This window comes from Hemicordylus capensis, chromosome 4 (assembly GCF_027244095.1).
Source record: "Hemicordylus capensis ecotype Gifberg chromosome 4, rHemCap1.1.pri, whole genome shotgun sequence".
In the NCBI taxonomy this organism is placed as follows: Eukaryota; Metazoa; Chordata; class Lepidosauria; order Squamata; family Cordylidae; genus Hemicordylus; species Hemicordylus capensis.
In genome coordinates this window covers 270,099,614-270,119,181 of record NC_069660.1, presented here as the reverse complement: position 1 = coordinate 270,119,181, position 19,568 = coordinate 270,099,614, and the positions used below count along the sequence as shown (strand labels likewise).

The 19,568-nt window shown below is 41.0% G+C and overlaps 1 protein-coding gene across 2 annotated transcripts in view; it reads right to left on the bottom strand.

Moving 5' to 3' along the window:
• Window positions 1–2,562: 2,562 nt before the first annotated feature.
• KCNB2 (potassium voltage-gated channel subfamily B member 2) overlaps window positions 2,563–19,568 on the bottom strand; it is a 260,695-nt gene continuing 243,689 nt past the window's right edge. For both annotated transcript variants that reach the window (XM_053249554.1, XM_053249553.1), the window contains one exon: window positions 2,563–5,641. In XM_053249554.1, coding sequence (XP_053105529.1) covers window positions 3,479–5,641 — 2,163 coding nt within the window. In that variant the 3' untranslated portion in view covers window positions 2,563–3,478. The remainder of the gene's footprint in view (window positions 5,642–19,568) is intronic.

Below are 19,568 nucleotides of genomic sequence, written 5' to 3'. Positions count from 1 at the left end.
GTGAACTAAGGCTGAAACAAAAGCCTTAATGCTGGCCATTGTGGTAGCAGCTATCATGATTAAAGTGTACAGAAGAAACATAGGTGTACTCTCTTCTAAAACATGCTTTGTGTACTCACAGATGCTCTCTCTTTTTCTCCCTTGTTGCAGCTGCATTTCCTGCTGTACTGTGAGAGTAGCTCCCCCTTTTCTTCTTTTAAAATGTTTATTGTGACAAAATGTTTTTCAGTGTGTGGGAGGGAGGAATCGCTCAGGCCGAACAATATTAAAGGCATTACCTGGAAGAAAAATCTCAGTGTTTAAAAATTCAATCAAATATTCCATGAATTGGAGTGGGGGGGAACCCTTAATCTGGACTTGCTTATTGACTAAAAACAAGAACCCTGATATAGCAGAACCATCTGATCCACATGCATGCATATCAAAAGACTGCTATGGAACTGTGCTGAGAGGTTTCCATGATAAAGAATAGGGAGTGGTAGTAATATGGTGTTCCCTATGAAGCCAGTGGATACATGGGTAGTGCTTAGCATTGCTTAGCATTTAGTACAGCATAGTGTTGCTTGCATGCCATGGGTAATGTCAGTTCAGATAGCATACCTTACAGTAACATGACTTTACAGGTATGCTAACATTTTAGTTCTAATATCAATTGTAGGAAGTGGGCATTGTGCATTTAAATGGCAAAATCTTTATACAGGCTTTTATGCTCTACAAAATGAATGCGGTTTCATGTCTTTTTCTGCTCTCAAAAATACGTTCATGATTCTGAAATCAGCACAAAAAGGCTTTTGTGTGTTTCAAAACCATTCTCTTGTGTTGATTTATCAAGTTTTAGCAAAACTGTTGGACTACTCCTAACCACCTACGTGAGTCATAAACACAAAGGCTTCGTTACTCTTTCTTTATTCAGTAATCACTAGCAAAGGGCTTCCAGAGTGCAGTGTGGTGGACTTGGCTTGGGAGATGGGATGAACACAACTATGGAATGAAGCAAAGCCACATCATTAGGAACAGTAGTCTCTGTTCCTCAACTTCATCTGAAGTACAACAGAAGGGATCTGAAGATGCAGAAGACTTCATTATTTCTTATGTAAAGAGCATATTTTAGCATTAGGGCTTAGACTTACAGCTCAAGAACAGCCATGAGAGTTTTCCCTGGGTAACAAATATGAGTGAAGCCATGACTTCATTGAAATCACTCACCAAGCTCTGATTGGATTAATGCAAAATTTCAACCTAAAGTCAAGGTTTGATTTAACTTTTCTTATTGGACTTTGTATGCTTCACGCTATAAAGGCAGAGCAAACATGACTGTGATGTCAAAGAACTGTACAGGAATTATGGAGCAATGTATTTTAAAAAGCTGGCTAACATTCAGTCTCAGTCAATGAAAATATCAATAAAACCAGACAAATAAATAAAGGAGGTTCATGAATAGGTCACTGACAAGGGTTAAGCAGAGTGCCACATAATTAAGTTAAATTATCTGCAGAAATAGAATTACCTGGACAGCCATGAAGAACAAACTTGTACTTTTGAGACTTAATGACCAGACATTGTTTTATAGAAATGACATTTTACTCCAGGGCTGAAGTTGATACCTGGAGATATTTTATTTAAAAACAAAGGCAAGTATTAAAAGGGATTCAAACAGCAAATTAAAACTGACCCCCCCCACCTCCACCCCATGGTTGTTATTTGGTCCTAAGAGTTAATATATGTTTGGCTATATGGTTCTTACAAAGCAAACCTAAGGCCTAAAAGATCAAGCTTGCAATTCCCTCTTGGAAAACTGCTGTATAGCAAAAAGAAAAAAGAAAGAAAAAGAAAAAGAGTAACATTTTGAAAATCTAAGTTCTACTTAGTTGTTCTGTTGAAGCTAATGGGATTTTAGAAGAGTCTGTGTTCTGCACTGTACAAAATCAGTGTAATTGGGGCAGCCTTCATGTTGATGAAGAACCAATACAAAAATTAAAACATTTATTTTTACCAGACAATTAAAATAGATCACTTTATTAAAGTCAAATATTTAGTTTTGTGCTTTGAAAACATTCCATGTATTAAGTAGATTTTGTAGATCTGTAGAAATAGAGATGGGAATTTGGCAGACAAATGTTTGAAAATTCACATACTGGATAATCTTACATTAGGAGAGCTTTGCTCCCACTAATGAGAACTGCATGCACGTGATCATGAAAAAATGAAATACGGGAATTTTCAAATGATAGTTTTCCATCTCCTAATAGCAATAGGTACATGAAAAACCTGATAGTCAATCCATCCAAATCAAAGCAAGCTTCCAAAGCTGAGACAGAGCTCAAGCCCATTGAAACGGCAAACCATTTTGCTTATTAAGTAGCTGTTCTTCTTTGTTGATTCATGGAACATTTTCATTGGCATTCTGAAATCAAGAAGCATCTAGAAAATGGGGTGCTGAGTGGTGAAAAGTGGTGGGCAAATGACACAGAGCTCCCAAAGACATATTAGAGGCAAATATACAACAAAAACCCTCTTCTAAAAATAAAAGGTTTTAACAATATTGCATACAGTGATCATAACTGTAATATAAAATGTTAAACTTTAATATAAAATAATCACTTTTGATGGCCATTTGGCACATTTTATTGCCACAGAAACAATGTTGTTATATGACATAATGGTGTCTTGTCTTTGTTTTGATTTTGGCAGGTTTTAGAGCAACTTTTCAATTTCTGGTCATTAAATCCTGCACAATCTTAACAAAAATTTATTCAAAAATACAAGTGCATCAGTGAAGTCTATGCAAATCAAAATATTGGAACTATGATTTACTTCACAAATAAATGTAGAACACTGTAACTTACTTAAAAACCAACAGCTTATACTTTATGAGCTTTTAAATAGAAAGCAAGATAGGTGAGTTGCTTTAAGAAGTTGCAATTTTGCAACATAAGTCTGTACAAATCCTCCAGGCAGCAGGCTGTGAAGGAAGTACCTGTGTCCCAGGAAACATATTTTCCACAGATTCTTGATAACTGTAGATCTCCCCCCAAACCCAAACTATTTACAAATTATGCATTTTGCAGGCTCAAAGCACCTTGTTTCACACCATTAGAACACATGCATTGACATTTTGTCCTTTCATGTGCAAATTCAAAAATTCATTATAACCAAGAAAAAAAAGTTAAGAGTTTTTAAAAACTTATCTACAATCATAAGTGAAAGGATCAAAAATGTCAGACATTGCAGAAGATGGGCTCCTAAAAGAGCTCTTTATTTTACTTACTGTTCTTGCATCATTTTTTTCCTGATTTTATTTGTTACAAAAAAGCAGATTTCCACTTTTAAATTAAACAGTACTTAAACTAAACAAGTCTTCATGCCATGCAAAAATAACATTTTATGTACTTTTGAGGCTTCCCATGTTTTAGTTCATAGGGATAACTAACTGTGGTTTTAAGAAATGAGTTTTTGTAATTATTGCTCTATTAACTAGTCACATGCTGGTTTCTCGTGTAGGACAATAACCAGTGTCTCCAGGATTTGTATGGATTTCAGGGGGAAACAAGTGGTTTTCCATTTTGTGACCTTCTTGCGTACTGTCCACTTTCACTTCCCCCCCAACATGATAAATGTCTTGAGTACAGTTGTGACCCAAGCTTTTGGGTGAAGAAGAGCTGATGTGAGGCTCTTCTGCTAAATGATTGCCATCTTTGTGTTTATCCCCAAAGCAGTTTGTCTTGATATCCTGTTGCTTGTCATGTTTTATGCCAGGAATCTCCATGAAGTCATCTTCATCTCCAGTATCTATTTCAGTGAAGCTTCTCCTCTCTTTTGGAGGGAAAGTAAAAAGCTTTTGTTTTGGAAACAGAGGGGAGGATTTTTTTGAAATTCCCTGGCAAACTACGGGTGCATCGGCGCCAAGCAAGGGTCTTTCCCCTTGGGGTGAATTCTCTTCTAAGAGAATGGTGCTGATATGCTGAGGGGTGGATTGCATGAAGTCCCCCGCTGCTGTTACTGGCAATGGCCTGGCAGTGCTTGGTGGTGTTTGTGGAGCACTGCCTCTGCTTTCCTTAAAATTAACTTTAAGAGACCTAGACTTTAACGGATTGCTTCCTTTCAGAGAACTTTTGGGACTTTCCATAGCACTTTCGAAGTGCAAATGACTATGAAGCAGAGACTGGGAGCCCGTGTTGTCAATGTTCATGGTGGCATCAACTGGGCAGTACTCAAAGGTGATGTCTCTGGGGGCAAACATTTTATCTCTTGAGTGTGAGAAAAACTGAGAACTCTTTGCTCTTTGGTCTTCTAAACTGGCAGACTCCACCGGGAACCTCAGTTGCAGGTGAGAGCTGGTATATGGAGGAAGTGGGGACCGGTCTGTCTCGGTGAAATCGGTGGCACAGCTTGCAAAGCTGTCAATGCTAGAAGTACTTCTCATGTCAGTTACAATATCTCTGGGACCAGATGTTGATGGTTCTCCCTTTCCAACAACCTCTTCCATTTCTATTTCCTCCTCATACAGGGGAGGCTTTGCTGATGGGTCTTGGTAAGTGGCATTAAGATTTGGCTGAGACTGAGTTTTAGTAATTTCATTATATAACATTTCAAGTTTCTGAGCACTCAAGTGTTGGGGGCTGGAGGTTGCTGCAGTGTTGTTTAGTTGTTCATGGGAATCTTGCTGGCTCACTTCCTGGTATTTGTTCTCTAAGGACTTATTAGAGCTTGTCTCAGACATTGTCCTTCTGGCCCATTTCCACCGACTTGGAGATAGGTGGTTATCATCAGGAGTCTCTTTCGAATTGGCTGGTTCTTCAGTCTTACCGGAATCTACAGCTACATCAATCAGTTCCATGCTGCGAGCAAATGCATCTTTTAGATTCATTGAAACAATGCTTCCATTTCTTTTTGCTCGCTCAAGTGCCTCCCTTCTTTTAATAGCTTTCTCCTGCCGTTTTTGCTCCTTGTAAAATTCTGAGAAATTGTTTACTATAATGGGAATGGGTAGGGCTATTACTAGAACTCCAGCAATACAGCACAAGCCTCCAACAATTTTACCTAGTAAAGTTTTAGGATAAATATCACCATAACCTACAGTAGTCATAGTGATAGTGGCCCACCAAAATGATGCAGGGATACTGGTAAATTTTGTAGCATCTTCATCCTTCTCAGCAAAAAATACAAGGCTGGAAAATATCATAATTCCCATTGCTAAAAATAATATCAGTAAACCTAATTCATTGTAACTCCTCCGGAGGGTAAATCCTAAAGACTGAAGGCCTGTAGAATGTCTGGCAAGTTTAAGGATCCTTAGTATCCTCATGATTCTGAATATCTGAACCACACGACGGACATTTTGGAACTGCAGCACACTTTTGTTGGACTCTGTGAGAAAAATCGTGACATAATATGGCAAAATGGCCAGCAAGTCAATCACATTTAAAGGACCTTTGAAGAATTTCCACTTATTTGGAGATGACAGAAAACGCAAAAGGTACTCCATAGTAAACCAAGCTATACACACAGCTTCTACATGTGCTAGTTGGGGGTTGTCATTCAGTTGTCCAAATTCATCAATTACTTGAAGCTCAGGTAGGGTGTTGAGTGATAAAGCAATGGTCGACAGCACAATGAACAAAATGGACACGATGGCCAAAATCTGTAAAACAAGAATAAACAAATCTGTGGTTAGGAAATTATAATGGATGCTTTAAGTTCAGCCACAGAAAGATTACACAGATATAACTGGAAGTTGTCCTATTTAGCTCAGTCCAATGAGGCAGGATCCACTATAGCACTATTGATTAGTTCATTCCAGTGCCTCCAAAGTGCTAGTGCATCATCCCTACTTAGAGATCCCTTCCCCTTAGAGATAACCTATTTCCCAATGTGATCTCTGAAATAATTTGCGATTGTCCTGTAAATATCATCTATGTACCAAGTGTGAATATCAAAGGTGTGTACAGGGACATTTTATTGGTTGGACAAGTAAATGTGTGTGTTGAGGGGTTTTATCATTTAAATATTTGTATGTCTTTTGGAGTTACTACTGGCACCATTAAAGAATGTCTATCGCAGGAGAAAATGACTTCTCTGTAGCCTAGAGAAAATATGGCAACTAATAAAACACTGAAAGTGGAACCTATTGAGTAAGTTCCAAATGCACATTGCCTTGGCTCTTTAGCACAAATTCACCAACCACAAGTGTGTATGCAAATTGGTCCATAATTTTAAAATGATGCGGGGGGTGGGGGAGAGAACTGCAATGGCATAATGTTAGCAGATGTGCAAATGGTTTCTAATGCAATAGCTTATATTATAATAAGTTATTAACCTCATATAATAATTATATGAGGTTAAGCCAACAACTCCTGCACTGAGGCTTAGTCACTAGTCTGTCAGAGGCACCACTTTCACAGAGTACCTAAGTGGGCGGGCACTACCACGAGGCTAGTAACCACCATGGTCTGTACCATAAAGATATAAAATTTCCATTTCTAGCTACTGTACACAATGATCAGTGTGACAGTCATTCAGATAAATGTTCAATCACTGAAAGCATTTAAGAATCATTAAGTTGTTTTCAATTACCGTACAAGAAATATAAGGAAAAAAGTCCAGCATCTTTCAGCATTTCACATTTTTAGCACTTACTGCAATTATTTGCAAGTTAAAAGAAAATGGGCAGCCTTATCTGAAAATATGTTGTGGTCATGTTGAACAAATTTACCAAATTGCATCATTTGGAAATGTATTTCCCCCCATAAAATGCCAAAAGTGTTTAATTAAAAGTACTCAAGCAACTTTTCAGTTCTCTTTTCTGTTCTATTTAGACAATGAAGTACAAAAAGTAAAACTTTGGTACATATTTGTTCATTTCAAACTGTTTACTGTTGATGATGAGGGGTCTCTCTCTCTCTCCCTCCCTCTCCCTGCACAACAACAAATTCTGTCTTGGTTGTGACAACTGATACATGATGGTCCCAGTAAAATGTAAGGCTCCCGAAGGGTATTTCAGTTCTGAAGTATAACTAAACAAGACTGAAGCCTCCTAAGTAATGTTTACAAATGTTTCTGCTTCATCCCATATTTTCCCTTATTCTGAGGCATGACAAGGCAATAGTTGTTGGCACTCGAGGTATCAGTCCTGACTTTGACAGTTCTCATCTGCAAACCAGAATTTTCCAGGATATTTCCTGTCTAGCTGAACATGACCTTTGTAGTGTGCAAAGGCTTTGATCTAGAGAAGTGAGTGCACACCTGATCCTCCCCCATAGTTCCTTTTTCAAGGAAGCTTCTTGTGAGAAGCCAGTATAGCCTCCTTATCCTGCCACCTCTTGAGTAGCATCACAGGTCAAACAGGTTGAGCAAAGGTCCTTTGTGGTGGTAGAGTAATGCGAGTCAGCTGACAGACTCACCCTGTTGAATTCACCACTGGGCACCCTCCATCTGCAAATCGGAGTGTTTTGGAAGTCCCTGTGCCATTGTGACATCTGGGGGTGCTCTCTGCTCCCCTCCCCTCCCATGGGAAGGATGGGAGGAGGAGCTGCTGGGTGAACAGAGACTTGCATGGCAGCTTCTCCTTCTCCTGCCTTCCCCATAACTCAATGGGCTTCCTCCCAAAGGCCCCTGACACAGAGGTATTTGGAATAAAGGCTGCTAGGAGGGGAAGTAGTTGCTGCGGAAGGACTTGGCAGCAGAAGGTTGGGAGGGGAAGACGTGCCACTGAACGCAGTGGTAGCAGTAGCTCTTCTTCCTCCCAGGCTTCAAGGGGAGTTCTTTGGTGGCAACTCTCCCTTCTACCCTTTGAAAGTGGAAAGGGAAAGACTCAGTGCCAGCCTCTTGCTGACCAGATGCTGAGGAGGTCCAGTGCAGCGCCCTCCCCAACGCACAACTTGGCACTGGCCCCTTTGTGCTCAGAGTATGTGGATTGTTTTGGCAGGCCTCTCTATGCCAAGGCACCTCATGTCTCTCCTTAGTGCATGCAACAGCCTGCTTCTCCCAGGTTGCTGGTGCACTGCCACTCCCAGAAGAAGCAGGATCAGAGCCTTGGGAGGGCCTTGAGGAAGAAGAAGGCTGTGCATGTGGTAAGGTTGGTAATCACATGGTCAGCCAATTCTTAAGCAGAACTTGATTGCAAAATACATTTTTAAAAGTTCCACAGGCCTTGTTTCCTCATGATTATATTTAGGATTAAAAGCCAAGCCTCTCATGAGTTGAGCCTGAAGAGTCTAAAATAGTGTGAAACATTTGGAGGCCTTGAATATGCCACATGAGAGGAGAGCTGGTCTTGTGGTAGCAAGCATGACTTGTCTCCTTAGCTAAGCAGCATCTGCCCTGGTTGCATATGAATGGGAGTCTTGATATGTGAGCACTGTAAGATATTCCCCTCAGGGGATGGAGCCGCTCTGGGAAGAGCAGAAGGTTTCATGTTCCCTCCCTGGCTTCTCCAAGATAGGGCTGAGAGAGATTCCTGTCTGCAACCATGGAGAAGCCACTGCCAGTCTGTGAAGACAATACTGAACTAGATAGACCAATGGTCTGACTCAGTATATGGCAGCTTTCTTTGTTCCTATGTTCCACATAGAACTGTTTGGTACTAGCAAATATGTTCCAAATGTTTAGGCTTTCCTTATCAAAACACACTTAGGTTAAGAGCACCCTGTTCTAATGTGTAGGACTTTCAGAAAGAACAAGAATATCTTTTAGCAACATCCTACTAAAACACATTGCATCAGTTTGGTAAGATATCGTGCTATTCCATAATCAAATGTTATAGGTTACTACCAATGCCTTTATCAGATGCAGACAATTTATTGTAGTCTGGCAATTTATTGTAGTCTGGCACTGAATGTTTAATTATTTAGTATATTTCTAGACCACCCAACATATATATAAAATCTGGACAGTTTACAAAATATATCAAAATTAGAAATAGAATCAACAACAGTTACAACATTAAAATAATGAAAACAGTTAAATTATCTGACAATACACATTTTTAAATAAAAATGAAGTTTAAAAAAAATCTGCCCCACTTTCCCTCCCTGTACCAACTCAGAGCAGCTTACAACAAATTTTAAATTGGAGAAATTCTCATTGGTTGGAAATTCTCACTGATTGTTCTCACTGATTATCAATGATTGGATAATTTGTTGAGTGTGCATTGATTGTGGCTGAATGGCAGCTTGATTCAGTTCCCATCTCAGGTGCTACTCAGTAAAAGAGACTTCTGGGCTTTGTGTTTAAGGATCTTAGACCCATAAAGGGAATGGGGCACAAGTGCAATAGGTGGATCCAGGCAGTCTTCCCATAGCTTCAGGTGTCAGTTGTATGTGCGACACCCTGTTACCCTTAGGAAGCAATTTCTTGGCCAATTTACTATGTTAATAAAGTTATGACTGTATTAAATCCAATTTTATCATGTCTCACTTTTCATTGGTTGCTCTCAACAAAAAGCTGCAAAGTCAGAAGGATTGGGAAGGCTCTAATTACAATGGATGTATTGCCAGCAACTCTACAAGCTCAGTTTCCCCATGACACTCCTAGGCAACTCTTCTGCTCTTTTCAGAACAGCAGTATCTGTCTCAAAAATAATTGCTCTTGGTCCTTGTCTTACACATGGAGCAGAAGATGGAAGCATGTTTAAATTCTGGAATGGACTGTACCACGTTGGGCTACAGATGAGGAATCCACTTTAAAAAAAAAATGTTTTCCTATATTAAAGATTCCTCACACAAAGAAAACCAGCAAAGCAGGCAAAAGACTGGGTTGGAACCTTTCTACCAGAAATGTTACTTTTTCTATTTGCAGGTAGGGTGTTTTTTGTTTTTGTTTTTTAAATGAAGAGTATTCAAAAGTGGTCTCCCTCACTTCTAGTCCAAAGTGCTACAATCCATTGTACCATCTCATTCTGTTCCATGTGTAGACCCAGCCTTATTCTCTGCTGTACTTTGTTTAAAGAAACAAAATAAATCCTCAGCATTTCACTTCAATTATGTCACATCAGGACAAAACTTTAATTTTACTTCCTGTCTTTACCACGATATTCTGCATACACATGAGATGTCTCTTGTATATTATACTTCATTCCAGTTACAAGATAAAAGAAACATGTATAGTGCTAAAAATATTTCTAGATAGAACTCTGGTTTTGTGAAATGATTTGTGAATAACACCCCCTTTTTTCTCCTAAGTGTTAAATATTTAGTATATATCTGTAGTCTCTGTTGGTATGTCTCCAGTTTTTAACTGGCATTAAAAGCTGGCTTTGTTCCTGTGCACCTAATTTGCTTTTTCATCTCATCCATCACTATAACAGAACAATTTGAACATCATTATATAGAAGGGGAAGAGGATGAATGGAAACATAAAAGATGTAGTGCGACAGACATTCTTCCATCCCTCTTACCGATGCAAGAAGTTGCTATATATAATCAAATGCAAGTCACTATTATTAAAACCCAGCTGAAAAGAACTAAAATGCAGCAAGTTAGATACAGACTAAAATGACTGTACTGGAATATTGCCAGTCCCCTGCTAACTGAGTGAAGAGGCACTTTTAAAAAGTAGTGATTCTCTTTATTGAGCAGGAATGAGGAGAGCAATTGGCCCTATCCAGCCCCAGCACAGCATCCCTCTAGTGGCTGCTCCTGGTGTCTGTCTTATGTTTCTTTTTCGATGGTGAGCCCTTTGGGGACTGGGATCCATCCTTATTTATTTTTATTTCTCTATGTAAACTGCTTTGGGAACTTTTGTTGAAAAGCGGTATATTGATATATGTCATTGTTGTCTTCCTATACTTTATATCACGGGCTGACATTCTAATGTTGCACAGGTGCAGCCAAAAGAGGCATGTGTTCAGTGGAAGCACTCCTGTTTCTGTAATAAAAAGGGCAATAATGGGAGAGGGGAGAGCAGTGAAAATCCTATCTCCCACATGCATGTGGACTCATGCTTAAGAGGCGTTAAGTCAAGATGTTGGCCTTTATTTTTTAGAACTCATCCTGTCCCTATATTTGCTATATCTTCCTCTTATTTTTTAACATCTCTCTGCATTATTTTTATTACTTTTATTGTTAATTCTTTGGATATGCAGTCACTGTGCATGGTACTTTAAAGGACAAAAACATGGATCTCCATCCTGAGGCACTTACAGATTAGAGTACAATTTCTCACAGGAGAAGCTCAATTTAATAAGATTATCCTAGGATCCAATGGAGCCCTCCTTTGTCCCTCTTCTATTAGCTCTGTGCACCCACACACTGCAACATATCATCATCCAGGACAGCACATCTGGGCATGCATATTCATCACTACTTCGAGTTAGCATCAATATGTGTGAATTAGCCATCAAAGATTTATAATCATAAATAGAACTTTCTTATCTGCTGTTAGGGGTGTGCACGGAACCAGCAGCGGTGATTTGGTTTGAATTCGAACAAAATTCAAACCAAACCGCTGGTACACGGACTGTTTCATCAGAGCTGGCAGTTCAGTTCATGCTATTGAACTGGGCCAAACTGAGAAGGACCACCACAGCTGGTAAGGTTCACTCTTGCCCACCCCTCAGCCTCTTTTTAGGCAGGGAATCCCCTTTTGCTTGTAAAAGAGGGATCCACACCAAATTCCCCTTTACAAGCAAGGCACTCAAACTAGTCTGAACCGAACCGGGTTTGGTTTGAACTTGGACAGGTCCCCTCTTTTGGGGTCAAACTGGTTGAACTGGGCTGGTTCAAATTGAACCAGGTTTGATTCGAACCGGTTCTGCACACCCCTATCTGACGTCAGCTCAAACACATTTGTCAACTGAAACAGCTCATGTATGTAGCTTAGAGTCATTCAGTGTTGAGTAACCAAATGATTAGGGATTAACAAGGCTCATATACATGCATGTGTAAATTAGCCCTTTAATTTTATTGTTTTGCTTCATTGCTCCTTCTGGTGTACCCATTTCTCATTCCCCTGCTAACTGAGCAAAGAGGAACCTTTTGAAAGTGGTGATTCTCCTTATTTAGCAGGAGGAGAGCAACTGGCCCTATCCATTCCTAGCACAGCATTCCTCCAGTGGATGTTGCTAGTGTCGATCTCATTTTGTCACTTTGTCTTTCTTTTTTAGATTGTGAGTCCTTTGGGGACAGGGAACCATTTATTTGTTTATTTATATCTCTCACCTTAAGTGGTGCAGAGGGGAAATGCTTGACTAACATGTAGAAGATTGCCAGTTCAAATCCCCACTGGTATGTTTCCCAGACTATGGGAAACACCTATATTGGGCAGTAGCAATATAGGAAAATGCTGAAAGGCATCATCTTATACTGTGTGGGAGGAGGCAATGGTAAACCCCTCCTGTATTCTACCAAAGAAAACCACAGGGCTCTGTGGATGCCAGGAGTCAAACTTGACTTGACGGCACACTTTAAACTGCTTTGGGAACTTTTGTTGAAAACTGGTATATAAAATATTTGTCATATTCAAACTATTTCTCTTTTCCCCCTTACCATCCCCATCAATAATCATGGTTTATGCTCTTACCTATGCATATGAAGCAGCCACACAGACTGCAACTGACTGAGTCTTACCGGGAATTTACATACCTCCACCATCCTTTAAAAACAAAACTTGTTTCTGGATGATTTCATAAGGACATATTGACCTTTTTAAATATGTAGGCAACAAAATGTATATTTTTTTACATTACTTCATGTACATATGACTGATTATCAGTATTTTAAAGATGCATCATCAATGTTAGAGTGAAATATTAAGTCAGCTTATGTAATCTTTAGTTTGTTGAAGAATGGGAGGCCATCCAGACAGAAAATCAATATCTTATGATCAATAGTATATGAACAGCAAGTATGTAACATACAAGAAGAGTTAGCTCATTTGAACAACTGGAAACGGAGCCAAAGTGTATTATGCGAGTCTTGCCATTGACTTCAACTAGCTTTGAGTACAGCAATGTTAACTCAACAACAAAATGCAACTCAGCATGGAATATAAGTAATCTAACTCTTTACACTCAGCTATTAAGTAGTTATTTCTGCTTTTTAAAATAACGTTTCTTGAATTGTTTTTAAAAGTTCAGTTATGTTACCAGCTGAGCTTATTCTGCCTGCTCCCAGAAGCCTCCCTAGTTGCAACTGCATCGCCAGGCTCGGAGATTGCACTTTTTTGCTATGCTCAGGAGCTGCACCACAATGTGAGCTTCCAGCCCATGTTATACATGGGGACAAGTTGCTTAGTTGGCAGTGGTCGCCCCTAGATTTGACTACAAGCCCCACAAATTGGAAAGGGGATTAGCTTCACACTCTCTATAAGGGGTGCCCAGCTAAGCAGACTCCCAGGACTAGCTACTGCAATGGGTTCGCATCTAAGATCATTTCAGCCTTGGAATGAAATCTACACTCCCCTCTTCCTCTCTCAAAGAGAGACAATACCTGGCCATCAAGCCAGGAAGAAAAGACAGATAAGACAAGTGCAACTACAGCCTCCATTACAATAGGGATGAGTCGGTGGTGTAACTTTTGAAGAGGTGCCCATTGAAACTCTTGATAGAATTATTGGGAAGCCCTTCCCAGCACAGGATATTCTTTAAACATACCTGCACACTCCAGTTGTCCTCACAATCAGCCTTGAATGCCATAGGCGATTCATACACATTCCTACCCAGGAAGGACCAAGATACAATGCATTCCAAAAAAGCTTGTCTGTGCTCCCCTGTTCAGCAGAGCAGGACAAAAGATAAGTGCCCTCAAGGCACGTTTTGGGATATAAGTATCCCAAATTCTATGACCCAGTGTGCTTTCTCGTGTATATTATACCTGGGACTCCCACTGCGAAAAAATCTCAGTGCCTCTCACTCTGGAACCCATCGGACTGCAACAAGAAATTCCAGCAGACCACCTTGGTGTTCCCCTCTTCAGGACAGGTGATATAGCTAGCCTCTTGCCCGGGGCTGAACCTATCACTTTATCTTATTTCTGAAATCTTGCCTTCTATCTTAAAATACCTCTCTAGCTCACCTGGGAATTTACACATAATTTAGAACTTTAAGCTAAATGTGCCTTACAATAGTCTTTAAGCTAAATGTGCCTTAACATATTTGTAGTGCCTTTAAACTAGGGCCACGTAGTAATTTAGTCTGATTTTATTTGTAATAAACTCCTTTTTGATTTAATTCAAACCTCTCTCTCAAGCCAATTTTCTTGAGTTCATATGCTTGCACAAATTAAGGCTGATTGGAATGGTCTCCCCTTTTGAGCTAAATTCCCCACATTCGTCCAAACTAGGGGGTGCAGGCCAATCACCCTCGAGGCAGTTTCATTAACAGGAACACTACATGGCTGTGTGAAAGGCAGCCATTTACAGTCAGAGATGAGTGACAAAATAGCACAGAGACTTTACTTGGTGGATAGCTCAGCACTTCTAGCTTTCTAAATACAGTGGCTGATATTCTGAGAAGCCTCACATGGTGGTGCTAATCCCCCCACATTGCTATGGGCTTGCAGCCCAATGTGGGCAGTTCTGCAAGTTTCGGTAAGAATGCAAATACTTTGAAGAGCTTATTCATGGCTCCAAAAGTGCTGGAAGCACATCACTTGACTGTCTGCAATGTGTTGTGTTTCTGATTTAAGGAGCACATCGGAGCATGGGTGAACTCTTCAAAGTATTTGTGCTTTTGTGCAAAAGTATAAGACTCTGCACGTTAGGTTGCTCTGGATATCAGCCAGTGGTCCCAATCCAGTGAAAGTGTGTTGTGCTTAAGTTCTATTGTTTCCAATAAGCATAGTTAACCTTTTATACATTGCGGGCAAATATCTAAGTAACTCTGAGGGAAAAATTATGCCCAATGTATGACTTGGATGGAATGCAATGGCAACTTGCTTATTTAGATCTACTCATCATTATTGTCCTCTTTATTACAGAAGAAACACATAACAATCATACAAGTGAAAACTAAAATATAGTCAGATCTACTCTGGATTCCGTCTGATATGTGTAATGTGCTGGAAATGATTTGTGTGTGTGCGTGCGTCTGTGTGGTCAGACTGGAATTAATTTGCCACTTCAAGAAAAGTTCACTCCTATTTTGCTGCTGTACTGGCTGTTTGAGGAATTTTCATCTCGATATGATAGATTACATGAATGCTGTATTTTGCATCATTGGCCATAATGTGTATACCCAGAATGATCATTGGCTTTTATTTCAAGTTCACTCTACATTCTGCTAATAAATAGCACAAACTGGCAGTTTGTTGAGCTGTCCACAAATGTGGTGCTGAATATTCTACTACATAAAAAATATACAAAAGAACAAGAAAAATGGGAAGAGACAACTGACAAATGTGGTATTCATAAGTACTAATTGTCAGATTTTTGGAAACAGCTGAATAAGCAAAGCAATTCCAAACAAGAGGAAGGCAGTTCATTTTGCTATTGATTGCAATGTGATTTATTACCTACAGCAGTGCTTCCCAACTTTTTTCATCCCAAGGCACAGTTGCTTTTTTAAAAAAGAAATGGGGCATGCTGCCCACCAAACACAAACACACCTCCTTTTTTGTGCCATGTGATTTTTATGTTTTTTAATGTATTTTTGCTTCCTTTCTCCTTAAGCACCCCCTCAAATGCCACCTAACAATTAGCAATAATTTAATCTTAGAGTGACACTGTTTCTGAGTGGTTGCTTTAGACTTTCCCCCTTCAGGTGATACCAATCACTTTGAGTCAGCTCCCTGTTTTTGGAACTGACTTACCCCTAAATTAATGGGAAGGGTATGTCCCTCCGGGTGCATTATGCAGTTAATTAGCTTCAAAAGTGGGGTGTTTACTCCCTTATGTACCAGGATGGACTTGTCCTTCTCAGTGCAATGTGGGGTGTCTCAGCTCCCAAAGCGGGTAGTTTAAACAATGCAGTGCTGGAGCTGACTCAGAGCAAGTCAGTGTGGCACACGAGGGATGTGCACGGAACCAGTTCGGAGGCCCTTTTACAGACCTCTGAACAGTTTGAAAGCCCAGCGGTTCGGCAGGTTTGAAGGTGGGGGAGAATAGCTTGAAGGACTGGGGAGGGTGCTCTTACAGCCCCTCCCCCCACGGCCACATTTTCCTCACCAGCACTGTCCTTTAAAAAAGTGTACCTCCTTGCTGCCCTGGTGCATCGCAGACCAGAAATACCCAGAAGTGCCCAGAGTGCTTGCTTGCGTGCACACTGTGAGGTGTGCACGCGCCCTGGGCAGTTCTGGTCTGCGATGCACCGGGGCAGCAAGAAGGTATGCTGCCACCCCATGGGGCCATTCTTAAGGACGGTGCCAGCAGCGGGTGGTAAGAGCACCCTCCCCAGTCCTTAAAGCTACCCCCCCCACCTTTGAAGCAGCAGTTGCTGGTTCCACGGTCAGTCAATCAGTCAGTCATGTTTATTTACGGTCATAGACCAAAATTTACATACATAATAATACACGTAATATAGTAATAATATATACATAATATAATCAGGAACATGGACTCATCCTAATCAGCAATTTCCCGTTAGCATAATCTGATTTACCATCTGTTGTCTAGCCTTCTTAGCTGCCTCACAGAACTTAGCAACTTTAAATGTTACTTCCTCCTTCTGATCTGAGAGCAGAGCTGGTTCCGCGTATATCCCTACAGCCCAGCTGTTGAGAAATGCTGGCCCAGGCCGTATCAGAGGCGGAGTTATAATAGGGGGGACAGGTTCAAAGATCCCAGACTGTCCAGCTCCTGGGCGCTGCCGGACTTGGCCCTCCCCGCGAGTCTCATTTCTCAGCCGTCTTTGTTGCTGGGTGCACATCTTGTTTGCTCTCTCTGCAAGGGAGAAAATGAACAAAAAGTGCACCCAGCAACAGACACGGTTGGGAATGGGAAATGAGCTCCGAAGGGTTTGTGTGGTCCTTCTGGGGTTCTGGCCATGCCTCCTCGCACATGTCACCCATGAGGGGCATGCTGCGTGTGCCCAACAGGTCTGGCGGGGCTGGGACCGAACATGGGCCCCGTTCATCTTGCTATGTGTTTGGACAATACAACAAATAAATATTTTTTAAAAAAACATTTATAGCCATTTTTAAAAACTTTTATGTTTATATACATTTACTTCCTCCCAGGAACCCAGAGTGGTGTGGGTATGGTTATGTTTATCCTCGCAATAACCCTGTGTGGTAGGTTAGGCTGAGAGAGAATTGACTGGCCCAGAGTCACCCAGTGAGTTTCATGGCTGAATGGGGATTTGAACTCAAGTCTCCCTGGTTCTGGTCCGACACCCTAACCACTACACCACACTGGCTCTTGTATACAATTTGACAATTGTATTCTAACTTTTACATAGATAACTGGATTAGCATAACTGGTCCATTGGTGAAATGGTGCTAAACAAGAATACTTAGTATTTCTTGATGGTGATCCTATCCAGTCCACATTATTATGCTTGTCACCTGAACTTCAAAGCAGCTTTAGTTTCAGTTTTACAACAACCATGAGACAGGTTAGGTTGAGACATGCCCAAGATAGTCAGCTTCACAGCTCAGCAGGGATTGGAACCGGTGTTCCCTCTAACAGGGATTCCCAGAAGTTGTTGACAACAACTCCCATAATCCCCAAGCAAAAGCCATTGAATCTGTGGATTCTGGGAGTTGTAGTCAACAACAACTGGGATTCCATGTTAGAGGGAACACTGATTGGAACCTGAGAAATCTGAAGAAAAATAAAATCTTGGGACGTAATGGGATCTGGTTTCAAAAGAAAGGATGTCTTATGCAGGAACAGAATGGAAACTCAGAAACTGCTGCTTGAAACATCTAATAGTATGCAGCACAATATGGCCTAGATGTCATTGCACCCTGCATCACACTGACTCCCCATTGTATTATCAATGGAATGTTGTTTTATTGCTGGAATCATTTTGAATTTAAGTGTTCTCTATACACATATTTCACATTTGTGTTCCTGTTTAATTTAAGGCACCCATAAATCACCTGTCACTTTTGTCATCTCTGCCTATCGTTAGCCCTGACAGTAACATAACCACATTACACACATATGAAGCTTGAACTTCTCCAAAACAAATGTCTGTCATCATCTGTCAGATCTGTTTCCTTGTTCAGCTATGGCTGAAAGCATTGTAGCTACAAACCTCCATCATTATTTTCTGACTTACGCATTGCTGATTCATCTGCCTTGGCTGCCTGACAATTTTCGGGCTGGCTTCAAATCCCTAGTTCTGGATTAAAAAGTGGCAATTATATGCACATCACCTAAAAGTAAGCTCCATTTAACACAGTGCAACTTACTTCTGAGCAAACATGCATAGGGCTGCACTCATCTAACCATTGGCAATTATTGGTCAGCCGGGATGATAGTTTTTCAAGTTGAAAGAGGCTCTAGAGCAGGGGCAGGCAACTTTGGATCTCCAGCTGTTCTTGAACTACAACTACAACTGAGCCCCTGGTGGTGCAGTGGTAAAACTGCCGCCCTGTAACCAGAAGGTAACAATCTGTTCGATCCTGACCAGGGGCTCAAGGTTGACTCAGCCTTCCATCCTTCTGAGGTCGGTAAAATGAGTACCCAGAATGTTGGGGGGCAATATGCTAAATCATTGTAAACCGCTTAGAGAGCTTCCAGCTATAGAGCGGTATATAAATGTAAGTGCTATTGCTAACTCCCATCATCCCCAGCCACAAATGATTGTATGATACGAGTTGTATGATAACAGTTAGAGAGCCAAGGTTGCTATCTCTGCTCTAGATCATGTAGCTGTAGATGGATGCCTTAGAATATTTGACAAATTCATTCTTTGAGGTTGTTCACACAAGCAGGCGGGCAGGGCAGCGGGTGGTGTGTGTGGAGAAGGCTGGGTAAACTCACCTCCCCCCCCACCGATGAGCGAGTTGTTTTGGTAGTGCAAGCCGTGCTGCCAGACGAGCAGTGCTGCGTGGAGCAGTGCGCAGTTCTGGAGACCGGGATGACGTGTCCTGGCCTCCGGGAATCCTACAATGCACTGTGCAACACATGTGATGCATTGGGAGATTCTCCCAAGAGACAGGCACTCTAGACACCTCTCTCTGTGTATGGCCAGGCTGGAAGCAGCCTGGCTCAGTCACAAGTAGCAAGCCTGTGTTAAGGGAGCGCTCGCTCCCTTAACCTCAGCTAGCAGCTGATCTGAAAAGCTGGGCTAGGGGGTGCTGGCCCGCTGTGATCGGGCCCAATCCCGGCAGTTCTTACGAGCAGCCTAACCCTGGCTGGGCATCCCTAGCCTGGGTTAGGCTGCATGTGTGAATGGCCTCAATATTTGATACCCTCACTGTACTTGATGGGTTACAGGTGGCACAACAAAAAAAGACAAATCCTTGCCTTACTAATAAGAGTTAAAGTAAGTAAAGCTTAAGATAGTTAAATAACACATAACAGAAAAGATTAAAAGAATTAAGTCTGCTGCCAATATTGTGTTTTTGACTTGTATTTTAAAAATAAGTGTCGGAAATTAAAAAAAATAGCCAAAGCCACAAATCTTTGTAGTATCAGGTGGCCGAGAGCATGAGATGCTTGCTGGAGAAGGGACTCAACAGTCT